At 39.1% G+C, this 18,184-nt stretch overlaps 1 protein-coding gene across 3 annotated transcripts in view; it reads left to right on the forward strand.

Annotated features, from left to right (window-relative positions):
• Positions 1 to 9,192: 9,192 nt before the first annotated feature.
• ppp1r9ala (protein phosphatase 1 regulatory subunit 9A-like A) overlaps positions 9,193 to 18,184 on the forward strand; it is a 29,696-nt gene continuing 20,704 nt past the window's right edge. For 2 of the 3 annotated variants that reach the window (XM_042494257.1, XM_042494259.1), the window contains exons 1-2: positions 9,193 to 9,405; positions 10,480 to 12,561. In XM_042494257.1, the coding sequence (XP_042350191.1) occupies positions 10,633 to 12,561 (1,929 nt within the window). In that variant the 5' untranslated portion in view covers positions 9,193 to 9,405; positions 10,480 to 10,632. The remainder of the gene's footprint in view (positions 9,406 to 10,479; positions 12,562 to 18,184) is intronic. The other variant, XM_042494258.1, reaches the window with a different exon arrangement.

Genomic DNA, 18,184 nt, shown 5'->3' on the forward strand with positions numbered 1-18,184 from the left:
CAGTCTCATCCATGTGAACACGATTACTCAAGAACACCTTTAGGGAATTCCCTGAAATTTGACACAAACGTTGGACTCAACGATGAGCTGATGAAAATTTGGTGTTTACAGGTCAAGGTCACGTTGACCTCATAAAACTTGTTTTTGGCCATAATTAAATAATTCATATACTTCAAATTTCACACCAATATAATACAGTATATAATGATAAAGTTCTGGGATTTTTTATGCAAGAGGTCAACTGTGACATCGTAATGTTGTGCAAAAACACTTTTCTGACCATTAGTCATCATAGCTCTGGAACAGAAAGGGAGACATTTGGTCAGATACTGAAATGGTGACACCAATCTTGGTGTCCGAGGGGAAGATGTGTGTGAAGCATCCATGTTTTCACAGACATGGATGTAAACTATATGTGCAACTTGACTGGTGCGTGGATGCATACAACAGTGTGGCTGTATTTCTAGTTTACTTTTGGAGCTGGACTGTTCGTTAGAAGTGCTGTTACAATATATAGTGTATATATATTATAATATATATATATATATATATATATATATATATATATATATATATATATATATATATATATATATATATATATATATATATATATATATAGTGTTTTATAATTCATTGCATCACACTCTCGGAGTGCAGAGCATACTCTGGCCATAGACAGAGTAGCAGAACAGCAGATGCAGTAAAAACGAAACGTAACTGTCCATTGCATTTGGTAGAAAGGTTAACTTTCACTCGCTTCTGCAGCAGCTGGTCCTCTCATACAATTATCCATCCCCCGACTCAAACTCCACAAATTAATCCTGAGGTGGAAAAGACCTCCAGAAGAATTACACCTGTGCTGCCTTCACAGACACACCAAAACCTTCATGTTTTCAGATGGGATACAAAATGAACTTCTTGTAGCTGCTTTAAAAAAACATTTTTCTGTCTTACTCATACTGGTACCTTTAGTGGGAAAAACCAGGACCAGGTTTCTGGAAGCCACCTCGCTGTTGAAAGTAAAGCAGAACCAATGTTGGATTTTTTAGGCTGATACTACTAGTAATGAGTTTTATTGGCCATATAACAAAACCATAACCTTTCAATGAGGATAATTGACACAAATAGTGACAACGTCCTGAGCTGACAGATCTACACAAACTACAGTGTGTAACCACTGTTTTTATATATCATTCATATTTTGGCATTTCTGTACTGCTCTATACTTGATTGTTTGATTATCACATTTCATGACGTCTTATCATCTTAAACTCTAACTGAGAATTTCTGCGTGGTTAAAGCATGAACTGTGTTTATATTGTTGACAGTTTGCTCCACTGGTTTACAGCTTTTTCTGAAATGCTTTGCTGCTTTTATTTCACTGTTACACTTCGTCTGTGTGCAGAGCTTCTTCGACTCCATGTCAAGTTGGATACTTTGCTAAAAAGGAAAACTTGTTACACAATTATTAGTCGCTGCCTGTTTTTAAATCTGTCAGAAGTTTCTGCTGATGAGTTTTAAAATGTTTCCATTTTGGGCATTTCTTCTTTAATTGGATGCTGTATAAAAGCACACATGATCAAAAAAGTGTTGATGTATTATGCAACATTGGAATAACTGAAATTCAGCATATACCAGAGAAAAATATGTAGATATGTGATATGTTTTAATGGATTGGTACCAAATTCAGTTTTCATCTTATTTCATCAGTTTATCTGCAAATAAGGGGCTGCAGATTTTAACAAGGTGTTTTCTCACGGGTAGCAGTATAAGAGTAAAATACATTTGGGTTGCTGTGGTTGTATTATTGAGACTCTTCCTGGTTAATAAGCTATAATCAATATTTTCCATGTCACACTGAAAGCAGTAACGCTGTATGGATCATGTTCAGTGAAAAATAAATATTTCAGACAGATAATTCTTATTTGCGTCGGTAATCTCTGTGAAAATGAAGGTGGGTAGAAATAATGATGGAAACTCAATAGTTATCATGCTACTTAAGGTGAAAGATTTCTGTGTTTAGGGCCGGTTATCGCTGCGTATTGTTTGAAAACGTATGATACCAGTGCCCTTATAGTGACCAACAGTATGTCTTTCGATAGCTATCGTGAATGGAAGCGTTCATGCGCACTCTTCCCCAACCAACTTATTTTTATGCACCCTCTTTACACTAAAAGGACAAAAAATACCAGGGTGAAAGAATTTATTGTCATTGTGAAAAAGAGAATGGTTGGCAGGCCACTCTGCACCCTGGGCTGTACTTTGAAAATCACTTAATTAGAGGCAGATGGTTTCAAACCACAACAGAATCAGCAAAGTACAACTAACATTTTATATGCTTGAAGGTTTACTTAGATACCCCCCCACTTTTTGATTATTTTGTTCTTTTAAAAGTTGTGTGGGCATGAGGATGCAAGCTGCTTTTGATTGTTAGCACTGGGACCAATATTTAAAATCCTGTACTTCTATCTGCCACTGGATGGCAGCATCCTCTCTGTAAAAGGAAAGACGAGGTGCATATCAGGGCAGAGTGTGATTCAACCCCTCATTCAGAACGAAAAAGGAGGATAACTCAGCCTCGACATTGATTTAAGAGATTGTTTAAGAATGTAACCAAAGCCTCAGTCTAAGACTGAAATATTTAGAATTCATTGTCATGAGCAAAAATGAACGCACGCTGTGCAGTTTCCCAGGAATGTTTTGCATCTTATACAGAACTCATTTTGGAAAAAGAAAATTGAACCACAGGACATTTTATACATTTTTAGTGCTGCATTGATACTGTTTCCTTTACCCGGAAATAGTTTTGATGGTTTACGACAAATGCTGTAACTAAAGGTTCATGTACTAGCTTTGTATTTTTCGTAAGTGGAACATGATTTTAAATTGTTTTTCCAGTTAGAATTTTCCAATAGAATACTTTCACATTTTGAAGGTGCACATCTTCATCTTTTTCCCTCAGCCAGCATTTACCCTCCCCATCACACCGTCTGCCCCTCTCTTGCTGAGATACGTAGTGAGGATGCAAGACTGAGCTCAGGCCAGGGCATGCATAACACAAAACACACATTCCTGTAACGCTGCATACCACCAACTCACAGCAGCAACAGACCAACGCATAACAATGTGTAAAGATGTCAACATGCACTGCAGTTCTTTGCTTCTACGCCTTTGTAATTGCAAAGAGAGCACACTACCCCCATTCTGGCTCACTGACACTGGCTACCTGTATGTCTCAAGATTCACCTTAAGATCCTCATGATCAAACCCCTTTATCACATGGCACCCTCTTATATATTTATTTTCCAAATTTTTGTTTAGATTGTCCGTGCAGTAAAATACAGCTTTTTACAGTCATATAATACAAAACATAACATTTACGCTTATATTTAGCGATAAATTGGTTTGATGTCTTCTGAAAACATGGACTAAAAGGCAATGAATAACTTGGCAAGAAATGTCCCACAAAGTGCAAGAATTTTGTAAAAGGTCACAAGAAATTGACCAGAAAATGTGTTGAAAAAAATGAAAGGGAATTACTGGGTATTATTAGAAAATTATCAAAAATTAAAAAAAAGGTTCAGATGTAAAGAAAACTATGTTTATTATTGTTATGATTATATATTTCAAATTATGTTACTGATTTTTTTTTTTCCATTTTAAACTCCTTTTTCTGGTCATTTTCTTTTCTTTCTTTTTTTACTTTGCTTTTTCACTTATTTTCAGGTAACCTTGTAACTTTTAACTAATTTCTTGCTAATTTTTGAGTCACGAGTTGTTAAGCTGCTCATTGCATTCTCCCCATGTTTTTAAAAGAAATCTAACCAATTTTCAAAGGGTTAACTGTAAAGCACTTTGGAACTGCTGTTTTGAAAAGTTATATATCAGTAAAGTTTATTATCAATATTGTTAAAGGTTCAAGTGGGTAATTTATATTTTTTCCATATGCATATAGTAAATGTGCAAATAATCTGGCATCCCAAAAAGACTAAAATTGCTATTCATTCTGAAAAACACTCCACTGACAGCTGCAATAATTAAAGATCGCACCATTTTCAGCAAGAAGGAGCTGCATCAGGTGTGGAGACAGTTTGGTCCTGTTAGTTGTGCTGGGCTGGACTGAGTTTGAGACATTGTCTCAAAGGTTCCACACTGACCTGCTCTTCACCTGCTCCTGTTTCCATTTGGTTTGACTTGTTCATTGGATGTTGTTTGAAGGGTTGCCATGGGGACCACTGGCTTGACTGCGGCGTGCCATGTTACCCCTGGGAGAAAGCCCACTGACTGTGTATATATGGCTTTTCAGACCCACAGTTGCTAGGAGATGATCCGGCAATCTGGAAATGGTAAACATACGGACACATGCAGCCCTTATGTGCACACACAGCATAATTTCAGATGCTGATGAGCATTTGGAAAGATATTTGTTAATGCTGGAACTCTTTTAATAAGTAAGCAAGTAAGCCTATAAATGGTCAGGGGTTCAGTGTATTTGTTTCTTCTTGTCAGATGACATATTTAAGGCCTGTTTTAACAGAGAGCAAAGTACAAATACCAGAGTCAAAGGAAATGATGATAAAATGGTGCACTCCATAATTGACAATGTTCAGATGTTTAGCTCCCAGTCTGAGAGCTCACATCCCCGCACAGAGCCAAATGTCAATGGATTAAAATTTTACAAATAAATTCAGAAGGCATTAGAAAGCCATAAGACACAGTGTAAACAAACATAAATTATGTACGTGTGAGTGGTTTTACAATGCTATATAAAGCATCATATATCAGATAACAAGTCTCAAAAGGAATGTTAGGGCAGATAAGTCCAGAGGAAATGCCGGAGGACTGGACCTTTTCCAGAGACGTCTCTCTGAATGTTTTAAAACACTCATTTACAGCTTTGATATGATGGGCTAAAGTCTCCCAAAACAAAGCCTTTTCATAATATACGTTCAAGAGAAGTCCGTATTTGAAGGTAAAAGGTAATGCTCTCGGGAAGCACACACTCAGTGTTAAGGGTTCAATATTTCATGTTTTGTGGAATTAAAAATGTAAAACGGGATTACACTGTAGGCAAATGACCATGCCTCCTAAATAGATCACCATCTGTTTAGGCCTTTTGCTGCAGTCTGGTTCATATTTATCAATAATTACATCCTTCTTTGCATTTTGTTACATCATTCTCCTCATGTTTAGTTTTATACATGGTCACTTAAAAGAGTATGTATAAAATAAAATAAAATAAAATAAAATAAAATAAAATACAATTAAATGGAACTTTATCTCAGGGAAAATTTCTGTGCAGCAGTTGCAATGCAAATTTAGAGAAGTGCAGATACAAAGTGTGCAATATGCAAGGACTAAAATAACATAGCAGAAAAGCAAATTATAGTGAAAATAAAATACAATCTATAGCAAATATAAACTAAATAGAAGACAAGCTAACAGTAAGGTACAAAATATAAGAACTAATAGTAATGTGCAAAATATCACCAAAAATAGCTAACAGTAAGGTACAAATAAGTGCAAACCAATACATAAAATATATACAATGACATAAACATGTTACCTCTCATAGATATAGTATAAATAGTATAGTATGAATGTAGTATGAATATAGAATTTATGAAGATTTGATCAAACCTAACAAAATGCATTTGTAAAATATATAAAAATGTACTTCAGTCTATGAGGTCTTTCATAATAATGACCTGATAAATGTGTTGTTAAAATTTGGATTTAAAATCGATGCAAAATTATCATCTTGTAAAAAATATTAGAATATTTAGTTGAGATCAGAGAATATCTGCTCCCACATGAACTGGCTGTTATTTCCAAGGTCGGTTTGATTGGATGATATTTTTGCAATGTAGGTTCTCAGCCCCCGAGGAAATCTGCCTTTATTTTCATTCAGTGTCTTTGCAAACGTTCTCAATGGAAACACCATCTCTACATTTTGTGAATTAAGCAGGCGCATACATATTGTAGGAGATGTCAGTTCTGCAAAATAAACGCTAACTTGCAAAGTATTGCTCTCTTGGGAGAAGGCCTGATTTTAAATACTGCTGCAATTAGCTTTGAGAGTTTTTGTGCATATTTACTTCAGGTCTGTGAAATCACTTTAAGAGATACTTGCAACATGATGAATTCTGCATTAAAATTTTATAATTAGAAAATGTCCCAAAACACTTTTGACAGCCAGAGCAAATGTATGCAGGATATATAGGCTCTCTGTTGATGACCTACTTTAATTGAGGCCAAATTTAGTGTTAATAGATTGAAAGCAGACCTTTACTGAATGAATATTGAGTCCCATGGCACAGTGACACATCTGCTGTGACTTCAGAAGTGAGGCTGCAGTCCCACTTCATAACCTGGAGAAATGCTACTGAGATTTTTATAGCGTGAGGAGATATTGGCTTGTTTAGTTATTATGCACAACAGAGCAAACTTTCAGAAGATATGAGGCCTGTATTATATTTTAGTGTATGAGCCATGCTAAACTAAAAAAAAACATGCTTGTGCTTGCACCATACTATCACCTAAAGGTACTCCAATGGATTTCTTTTCTGAATTTTCTCAAATTTGTACTTTTTTAAATGAAATATATCTCTTCAGTACCCCTAAAAATCACTGACATATCTGAGTAAGAGAAATCACTACACTTGTTGAGCTACACTTGTCCACGCTAAGGCCGTAGCCTGTAAGGGGTTTACAAGTAGACATCGTTGCATTTTAGCAAAAAAGTAATCCTCTCCCCAAAGTATGGAGCCTCATAATCAGCCTATCACCAGTAACTGCACCAGTGTGCCAAGTGATGGCCAGATTTTCCAGTCAGGGAGGGGCTAACATTTGGCACTGGGCTCCAGTGGACCCCCCACTGCCACTATCTCTGTACATAGTTTTACCCTGTTGACTCCAAGTTCCCATTATACCCCCTCTCCACCAAAATGAGTGTGTGTGTGTTTATTTTTTACATGAATAAACCCGCCAAGAATAGGCTATAGACTTCTTTCTCATTACCAGTAGAGCCGTGTACATGGCAATGCAGCAGATGAGTGTGCCTTTCTGTGTGTGGGTTTTTTTTTTTTTTTTGGTGTCACGTTCGACATCAACAGCCTGGATAGAGGCCTGTGAAAACTTTATGGTGGCTATTTCTTTATATAGCCATTATCGGTTACTTATTCAGTCTCCCTTTCTAACTCGGTGCAGACTAATTTGGATTGATATTTTAGGGTTGCTGGGATGGAGACGAACAGTAAATTGTGTTGGTATGTCATTACATCTCACCAGTTAAAGGACTAAAATTAACACATCCACCCAGGTGTTGTTTCCATCAATGACTATCAGAGCCAAAAAATACCCTAGACTAGTGCAGAGTGGATTATAACCATTCCTATTGCACTAAAAAGCCAGATATGAATGTTTTTTTTTTTTTTTTTTTTTGCACAGTGGAAAAATGGCTCTAAGTGCAGTGCACACAGAAGTTATGTAGCAGTTTCATTATACATATAGTCTATTTCAGTCACTAACTTTAGTTATTTGGGTGTAAACGTGATATAAGCCAACAATTAAATTTAATGGGATGAATAAGTGCCGTTGTAATGTTTTGTTTTACCATCAAGTGATTTCTTGCAGTGCATTCTGTGTGTCTTTCTGCTAAACCTTTAAAGTCTTAAGTCTAAGCCAAGATAACTGAGATGACATCACCAGTAGGGCCAAAGAAGACATTATGCAATTTTTAGTGTTGTATAAAGAGAGTAGTAGGCTATAGGCTTCCCTTCAATGCTTATATTTTATTGAAGCAGTGAAAACAGTGAAAACAGTGCATAGGCTAGGGTAATAGATTTTTTTTGGTCATAGAATAGAAAAAGTAAACACAATTTAAAGACATTTTCAAAAATACATATTTTTTGGTGTACACTTTTGATCGCATTACCTTATAGCAACACTGTACCATGATAGTAAAACATTTTAAAAAAGGGGACAATGTTAAAATCATAATAAGACCATATAGCTTACAATAATGTATGTATTCAAGATTATTTAAGTTGTCATGGCTAATTTGCAGAAATAAAAAAAAGATGACTGTCATGCCATAAAATACAAAAAAACATCATGTGGGATTCTATAATGGCACGATGCTTCAAGGCAACATTTGCATTATAGTAATTTTCAAATCAAACAATTAAACAATTAAAAATTAAACTTTACCCATCTATTATTGTGATTTTTTTTCTTTCAAGATTTAAAAAGACAGAAAAAGATGTTCCCGGACTATGTTTTTGGGGAGAGTTGATGGGGCTGAACCATGCAAGGAAGGCCTTGACAAAGAGACTCAACACAGCCTCCAGAAATTCATGTTACAATTTATACAGTGCTTGTAGTTTCCCTAGGGTCATGGCTATTTTTTAAGTATTGCGACATAATTGGGGATATATTGAGTGTAACCGGCAAAAAAATGGGCATGTTACCGTGACGCAACAGGGTACCATAGAGGGTTAAGAACAGATGTGGTGTATTATGCTCCGTTTTTTGAGGTTCTTATTTCGGTTAGGCAAGGAGGCCTCGAGGTCAAAGGTCTAGGGATGGTTAGGCCTGGAAGCCAAGTGTGCAGAATACTGGTACCAAGCTAAAAGTAACATGGGATGAGGCTCCTTTCATAAAAGGACATATTTGTGGGTTCTTGTGATTGATCACAGCAGGTGAGAAGTTGCTTTACTGACAAATGTATTGATGCCTGTACCTATATAAAAGACTTGCATGAGCTGTAAGATAGAGAGATTCGCATTGGTCCTGAATCCTCTCCCAGGCAGACCATGGTGCCTGGTGGATGCTGAACTTTGTTGTAATAAATTGATTATTATGCAACCAAGTCAGTGTCAGCAGAGGTTTCTTCATCTTCCACACATCATTGCTACTTAAGAAACAACTACACAGACTCCTTGCCATGTGTACAGTAGAACATTTTACAGCCCTGATTGCAACACGAGTTGTTTTTGTAGTCGAGGTGTGGACTGCTGCCCGTGCAGAGGTCTATAGGTGAGCTCCAACATTCAGTCAGCTCTTTCCCACGCCTTTCTCCTCCAGCTCCTCCAGCTCCTCATGTCTGTGTGCGGTGGAGAAATAAGGGAGGGCAGGGTGGAGCGGGGTGGTGGGTTACAGTCCTGGAATGTGCGCGCGCCGCCGATTCTCTCTGTTCTCGTCGGCCGCGGCGCGCGCCACAGACAGACTCGTGTGCGCGCGCAGCCCGCGACAGGTCTGGAAGTGCAAGGAGGAGGCAGGAAAACGCTGCTGGAGCGGGGAATGATGGCGGTGAGCGAGAAGAAGGGACAAGTTTGATACTGTTAAAACGGGACATTATGGGTCATCTTTCGGCAGCTAACACGATGAAGCAAGTGCGAGGTGAGAGGTTTACAAAGTTGTTTACCTTTGTGTGTGCGGAGCTGAACATTTTCAACGGCTCGTACTTGAAATGCCACAATGAATTGTTCAGACTGAGGCACTAACGCTGGGGCTGCGTTGAACTGTTGGCCCCGGTGAGTTTAACTTTGTTTCGCCTTTTTATCTGTCATCTGGCGTTACTAACAATGCTAACAACGTTTGGTCGGTTTAATTAAGTACAAGTGAAGTTCATAGTTTGTTAAAGTTACTTTCAAATCAAAACAATTTGGGTTTAACGTTAGCTAACGCCAGAAGTCAGACAACCAGTGAAATGAAACGGCTGTGCACGCTAACGTTTTAACTTACCAACAGGCAACGTTAATCCTTATTTACAAGTTTTTCATGTTGTTTTGGTGTCCGTACACGAACAGAAACGGTACTGAGCAAAGGTCTTAGACCACCGTAGATTTGTTGTTTTAGAAAATTTGTAATGGGGATAGATATTTATTTATTTCTCAGTCTCTTTTCGAGGTACAAACAAAGAATACAGAGAACATCTACAATGCATTAAAACACCCCAAAAGTCATAACAAAATGGTTTCTTTAGACTAAAGTCAATATTTAGTGTGAAGACTGGAATTGTACCATAACAAAAGGTACCTAAAACAATCAATATTGAACTTTGGACATTTCTCGAATGCAACTTGATGTAAATTCACCAGAAGATAAGTATTGTTAATCTCATATTATCTGCCCAAGAGAATTCAAGACATGCTAAGTGGAAAGGGAGATGACACTAGGTACTTGCAACTTTAGCCTGTTGAAGTTGTTTTATTCTGAAATGTTTCTGTTTTTAACACTGTACTGTACATATTTCCTGTCCTGTATGTTCTGGTTGTATTTTAGTAAAGCGACTCAGAGAAATAAATATTAACACTATAACCTGGCTAAAATAACAATGTTTAAGGAAGCCTAAGACTCTTTCACATTACTGTTATTATTTAGTAACTAATCTAATGGACCTGTGTTAGGCATAGTGAATAATTGTATGTGGTCTCTGTATTAACAGATTGTGCTATGCGTTTCTTTCTTTAGATGACTTTGCTGTGAGTGTTTAGTTAAGACAACTGTGCTCCAAAGAAGCTCCGCGGGACCCATGGCACCGCTTGTGTAAGGTTGAGGGATATCAGTTCACCAACAAACAATATCAGTCTCTTCAAATCTGGCTTCAATTACAAAAAAGCAAAAATGATCAAAACAGAAAACAAAGGAGGTGAAAGGACCCTGAGGAGCGCATCCCCTCACAGAAATGCATACAAGTCTGACTTCCACGCCATTAAGTGCTCCTTTGATGGGCCAAAGTCTGAGGGCGACTCCAGATCTTATGCAAATGGTTCCAGTGACACCCGCGAGGACTCAAGGGGAAGGCCTTTTGGGAACAGAGTGAACAAGATAAAGAACATATTCCTACAGATGGATGGTCAGCAACAGGAGTGCCAAGAGGCAAAAGTGACTTTAAAGCCTGATGTGTCCCCGGTGTCCCCACAAAAGGTGCAATTTCCAGTCAACTCTCACAGAAACAACCTCAACAGTGCCACAAGTCCAGAATCACACAATTTAGATAAAACACCCAAGGGGGAAGATGTTGAGATTGACAAAGTGGCTTTGGCAGAGAAGTTTTCTGTGACCAGAAAACTCTTTGAAAGGGGCATCAAAGAGCAGCCTGCAGCTGAAAAACAGTCTCCAAACAGAGTAGTAAATCGTTTGTCCCTTGGAAGTGCCTCTGATGAAGGGAAAAGCACAAGGAGAGTATCAGGATCCTCTGAGACCACTGTCAAATCCGAGAAAACCCCTACATCAACAGTTAAATGTCAACCGGACGAGAAGGCTGATAGCGAGAAAAAACATGTGTCTCGAGTGTCATTGAATGCAGGACCCATGTCAAAAAGGTTAGGGAATTACATGGCGCAGAATGACTCAGAAGACAACAACACAGCTGCTACAAAGGGAGGGATGGTGTCTGTTAAACAACACAGTACCACTGAACACTTACTGCCTTCCTCTCAAACAAGGGATGGTGTGCACAAATCTACTTCTCCTGTTAAAGAAGCCACTAACTCCGCCCCTGTGTCTGATACCACTAACAGAAATACATCCCAGACAGCATGTGTTAATAACAAATCGGCTTCTCTGGGATCAGGTGTTAAGTCAACATTCCCAGTTACCAATGCAGCATACAAGTCTCCAACAACTGATGCCACTCAGAAATCACCAGAGCAAACAACCCCAGTTAGCCACAAACTCTCCTCATCGTCTGACGATGGATTTAGTAGGACATCTGTTGGTGGGGATGAAGGCAAGCCACATAGTCCGCCCCCAAGGGATATGAAGCAGCCTCTCCCATCAGCTGGTGGGTTTCAGAACACCAACAGGGCTAAAAACCCAGAAAAAGCCAAGAGTAATGACAGTGTGGTTCATAGTTCTACCAGGGACAAGCCATCCAGCCAGACCTCATCACTGGACTCCAGGAAGGTGGGCATGGTACGGGCAGAACTGGTCGTGGTTCAGAATGAGTCCTCGGAGAGTGAGGAGAATGAGGATGAGAGTGTTGAAGATAATGTGTTTAAGGAACAGAAAGTGCAAAGGCCCAAAGATGACCTGCCAACAGACCTGAAAAGAGTCTCTCCACCAGAAAAACAAAACTGCAGCGCTGCTCGTCATGTCTTAGCGAGAGACGTCTCAAAAGAGACACACAGGATAGCAGAGACTGTGGGTGAAGGTAGAATCTTGGAGGACAACGAGCGATTTGGGTTGAAAAAGGAGAGACGGGAAGACAGTTCTGTTGTTAATCAAGATGGTGACGAAAATGGCGAGGAAGATGATGAGGTAGCAGAGGAGGATAATGAGCTGGAGGAGCAGGTGGGTCAGAGCATCCTGGATAGCGCCTCACCAGTGGTGTACGGGATTGAGAATGCAGCATTTGTGGATGACAGAGATGTAGACCAGGTCCTCAGGGAAGAAGAAGAAGAGGAGGAGGAGGAGGAAGAGGAAGAAGAGGAAGAGGAGGGAGATCAAATGTATAGGGATTATTACGACTGTTACGAGACCACCGGTCTGTCGGATGAGGAAGAGCCTCCCCCAAAGAGGAAAATCAAGTTCTCCACACACCCCATTCAGGTTAGTATCTTTTTATGTGTTGTTCAAATCTAAATTTCAAATTGCTTTATTAGAATGAAAAAAAATATGTTATTGCCAAAGCAGTTCAACAAGACAAAACCAAACAAAAAAAACATTTTAAACATATTACAAATATGTATTAAATTTACAGGTCCATCTTTTTCTCTGTATGTGTCTGTCTGTCTTTCTATACATACAGATCACCAAAGAAACAGTTAACAACAATATATTAGTTCAAAATCAGTAATAAAGTCAGTAAAATCAAGTAAAGTAGTAAATGAAAAGGCTGAGTGTGAGCTGTGAGGAGATGAATTCCAGCTGTTATGTGTTGTTGTGTCGGTTATCTTAGGCTGTGACATGCACTGACATATCTTGCTCTTCTATGGTGCTGACACTATTTTCACCAAGTAGGTTTTGCATTTTATTCTGGTCAGAGAGTGTATCAAAATCTTGGAGTTTACATTTCATTTTACATCAGAGCTGTTGCTGCTCAGCTCAAGCTCCTAAAAACATATGGCATTGCACCGTCATTATAAACCAAACCACTGTCTCACTGATTCAGCAACTGTCTGACCTAGGTGTTTCCCTGCAGACACTAGACAAATTAGTGGAGGCTGAGAATTAATGCTTTTGTGGGGTATGTTGACGTCACAGCTGCTGCACCGTATCATCATCCCAGTTCAGAAAATGTAAACTAGGGTTTATGTAATCTTGGTAACCAGGGAGGCAGGTGACAGCCTCATCACCCGGTGCAATAACCCTGTAAGAGGTCAGGAGAGAGAGAGAGGGGGGAGAAGATAGCAGGCAACATTGTTTGTGGTATTTTTGGAAATATATTGTTGACATTGCATAAGAGCTTGTGAAAGCGGGACCACAGCTGAATGAGGGCAGCAGTGAGGTAGAGACATTTGAAACTTTAGACTGTACAGTAAAAAAAATCCTGGCCACCCCTGAGTCACTGCACTGCATGGATATTTTTGCTCGTTCAGAGTGGTTCCCCTCTGGTAGTGAATCATGTGTTATACTCATGAGGGACTTTTCACTTCTCTCCAACATGGACATGAGGAATTCAGAGATCTTTATTCATCTATATGATCTTTTTTTTTTTAGCTAAGTCATCTTATTACAGCTGGGGAATTCCTTATTTTTAAGAACCCTTGATTTATAAGGATTTTGGCCTTTTTGAAAAGCAGAATGGGGCATAGTTTTTGTTCCTTTTCTCTGAAAGTCCCTCATGTTGTTAGTTTTTATTTGTGGAGGTCTAATATCTCTTTCATTGATGATAGAAGTCCAACAATTGAGTTAGTAGATTTGGGTGATTGATAGAATAACTAGTATTACAATTTACTGACTCTGGCTCTTGAATTGCGGTTGATGCTTTCATCCATAATCTAATCTCAGTTTAAGAGGTGCCAAATGCTCTGTGTACAACTAGCATCACCACTATAAATGCCGATTTGTTTTATTTCTTGAACAAATAGGTTTGAAGAAACAGACTGCAATATTGCAGTAAAGAAAACACCTATACTTTCAAATAATGGTAAACATGGTACATATTTGATGCATCTTCCAGCCACAGTTTTGTCCTCCAGTTATTGTCACACATGTGTTGTTGACATGGCTAGTGAAATTTTAAGGGGTGTGTTGGGGGTGGAGGTATTATCTACGACCATAGATATTCCTCAATCACCATATCTAAACAATATTTTGCCGAAGCAGGGAAAAACAAATCACACCAGTGCATTCCACATAGCTTGTGAACAGCTCAGTGTTTATCCAGGCCTTAAAATGCACTGTTATCTCAGGGTGTGGACCCCCCCCCATCCCAGTCATCCTGGCAGGGGGTCCTGGGAGAGGGGACCAGAAGCTGACCTGGAGTGGACACAAACAACAGTGTTCCTCTTCCACCCAATGTGGAGCCATGAACGAGATGAACACAGCTTTATAGTTCACAACAATATGTTCGACTCTGTCATCTCTGTGCAGCTTTTCACGTAGTCAGTACTCAGAGCTGAGTACGTAGTCAGTACTCAGAAACATTTATGCAAAACAGAAATAGCTGACACAAGGTTGTAATTGTTGATATGTGAGGGCTGGTTGAAAGACTCTAGCTGTATACAAATTTTTCATACTAAATTCATACTAAATATAGGGCTGAAATGAACTTTCATTATCATTTTCAAAATTGTATTATTACCCTTTGACCTGTTTCCTTTTAAGAACATAAAAAGAAGGGCAATGAGTAATTTTAAAAAAACTGACCCAAAATATTGGAAAGAAATTACCTGGAAAATTTGCGAAAAAAGAAAAGTAAAGAACAAAAACAAACAAGGAAATGACCTGAAAATAATAATTATAAATATCTTTGTTTTTTTTTAAAATTTTCTAATAATTTTCTTTGTAAGCTATTTATATCACTGCATGAATGAGTGCATGCAATGGACAGGGTGGAAAGAACACAGAGAGATTTCTCAAAATAATTACATGTGCTTGGATCAAGAACCATGGGGTCAAGATTGTGTGGTATGTGCGTTAGCTAATTAAGTTGCACAAATGTCCCTCGGCCAACCTTTCTACCTGTGGCCTGGGTAACAAAGCCCTCCTGCCAGCACTGCATCATACTCCACAGTCTGCTAGTCAGAGCTGGCACTGGGATAGAGCACACTCAAATCGCAGCTAACTGGGAGAGAGGAAGTGCTTTGTGCCCCTGGCTCACAACGGGATTAGGTCCCTACGTAACCCGAGTCTCCTTGATAGAGAGGAGGTGTCCTGTGTGGAATAAAGGTCCTCTTTGTGGGGAAAAGGAGATGTCCAGTTCCAACATGCATCAGGATTGAAAAGCAAACTTGGTTGAAAAGGGTTTTTCTATGGCAGTCAGTGATAGTTCATAGTTTACTCAGGTGCTTTTCACAAGCTATTTGGCCCTTTGTAACCTGAGCAAATTGGTTTCATTTCTTTAAAAAAAGGCAATGACCAACTTGTCAATAATTGTCTCAGATATTACAAGAAATTAGTGAAAGGGGACAAGAAATTACCTAAAAATGATTTTGCTTACTTTCAGTTAATTTTCCTATACCCGTTTTACTAATTTTTTGCTAATTTTTGGGCCATGTCTTGTGAAAATCCTTGTTGCTTTTTCCCATGTTTTTGAAAGAAACTGATTTCTCTGGTTCCAAGGGGTCATCATTCTAAAAGTGAGAGTCTTGTATCAAGCCAAATGTTGGATGTTTATGGTTGATAAATGCATTTTATGTACTTGGTATTAAGTTGAATTATAATGAAATACCTAAAATGCATAGCGTTAAAAAATAGATGACTACATGGTGTTGTTGAAAAAGCTCTGCAGTTATTTTCAGACGTGTTTTTTGAGAAGATTGTTCTGCATATACGGTAACAGACTCACACTTTAGTAGGGCATTGAAATGCTGCAATCCCATTGCTGCTGTGTCAGTGTATAAGTTTGCTATACCCTCTGGCTGTATGAGCAGTATAAATATTGCACCACTGCTCATACTGATTATATCTTTGGTGTTAGTGAGGAAGCTGTTTTCTCTATAACTGCAAATAAAAAACAGGCATGTAATGTTAGTGTGTCTCTGCATGTCCCTATGCGGAGAAACATTAAAACTAAAAATCATTTTTTAGCAATGTACTGGTTTGAACTCTCTTTCTCTGAATTCTCTAGTTTGAGAAAAAGCCAAGAGTTATTGAATCATTAACGCTCCCCGCTGTAGGCGTGTTATCTGCTTGGAGACAAAGCCTACACAGTCATTTTCAGGGTAGTTATGTGGAATCTTTAGAAATGTTGCTGTCCGGGTTTTGGAGCAGGAGGCACAAACCAGTTCACCCCTAAATGTCTAAAACCAGGATTTGCACCTGCTGCTTTGCCCCACCCTCGCAGAGTTACAGGAAATACCACCAGCAGTTATTGGTCAAGTGACCACATTATGCCCTCATGAACACATTGCACTGTATATAGTTACTGTCCACATTGGTCAATGTTCAGCTTGTTCTTTCGTCATTTTGGCTTCTCATATGCCTGCAGTAAAGCTGTCTTTAGTATCAGGAGACATGAAGGGCTTTTCACCTGTGTCAGGTAGAGTGCAGTTTGTAGACATTAAAGTGGAGCCAGACAACAAGAGTTTTAAGATGCCCTGTGGTACTGACTGCGGACATTTTTAAGGAGGGGATGGGCAGCATAGCACTCTACTGTGTTGTTATTAACATTACAGTGGGGGACAACCTCTCTGCTGCAATGTTAGTATAGGGGACAGCCCACTCTGTCTAAAACACTATGTAGACTTGAATGACGGAAATGAAACTGTGAATGGGGCTATTTACTTCACTGGATCAGAGTTGGCTGTAAGTTTAGTTAGGAGCTGCAGTGACAGTTTTGTTCGTGCTGAAGTTTAGTGCTCTTCGCAGCTAGCATTCGCTTAATAAATGCAGAATATACCTAAATGATAGCCCTTTTGAAGATGAACTACAACTCTAGCATTTGTGCACTGTGTATTGTACAGGCCCTGTACTGAAATCTAATCCGTTTTTTGCATCAACATGACTTTATCAACAACACACAAAAATGTATTTTTCCCTACGTGAATTGGATCTTTTCTCCACGCCTTTATATATGTTGGAAAGTTCATAACAGCAGGACAGAATCTTTGCCTCTTCTGAAAAGGGGCATACCCCTGATTTGGACTTTAGCCTCTGTAGCCAACCCATCCCACAGTGTTATGCTTTCCATTTCCTATCTGAAATGGGTATTCTGCTGGCCAGAGGAATGTGTCTGATGAGACTCCACCCTCATCCAACCAGCAGACAGGCCCTCCCCTTGTAGGATCTGAGTTTCCCCCAGCCACCTGGGCAAGTGGGTGACTATCCGACAAAATGGGGCGGAATACTAATGCAGTCGGCATAATGCTGTTCATTAAACAACTTGGCATGGGATGATTCTCGGGCTGATTGTGATTGCCTTAAACGCTTTCATTATGTGATTACAGACAAACACATTAGCAGATGCTGTGTGTTTTCACTGAAAGTTAGCGGTAATTGTGTGTTAAAGTTTTCAGCAACCCTTGCAGGACAAAAGTAGCTTTTGTAGGCCAGTTATATACAAACCTGTTTAACCTGTTTATGTTTGCATGCCTTTGGAAATGTGGTTCCATTATGACACTGTGCTCTTCTCAGACTCCACCTCTTCCTGCCTTTAGGTCACACGTTTATACTTAAAACATAAATATTGTTGTTTCAGTTGCAGTCAATCATTGTGAACTGCGCAAAGTGTTAATTACTCCGATGGCATGTATATAGGAAGTACTAGGTATCTTTTTTGTTCTTTTTCTGGTGTGTTTAAACAGGATCTAAAAACTGGGCCCCATGCCTCTTTGCCTAATTACTCTATGATCTGCGCCAGGCCGCCACCCCTGCCCCAGCTCACTCTCACAGCATGTTTTGATTTGTTGTCTTTTTGTCAGCCCGCTTACATTACCAGCTCCCCAGTCCAGTGGTCAGCCCTCGTTTTGCACTGGCGAGAGATTTCTCTGGTTTGCTTTTCCTCGCAGCTGCTGACTCATTTCCCACATTGGTATTCTGTTGTGGGAAGGGGTTTAAGTTTGGGTGT

This window comes from Plectropomus leopardus, chromosome 10 (genome assembly GCF_008729295.1).
Source record: "Plectropomus leopardus isolate mb chromosome 10, YSFRI_Pleo_2.0, whole genome shotgun sequence".
Classification (NCBI taxonomy): domain Eukaryota; kingdom Metazoa; phylum Chordata; class Actinopteri; order Perciformes; family Serranidae; genus Plectropomus; species Plectropomus leopardus.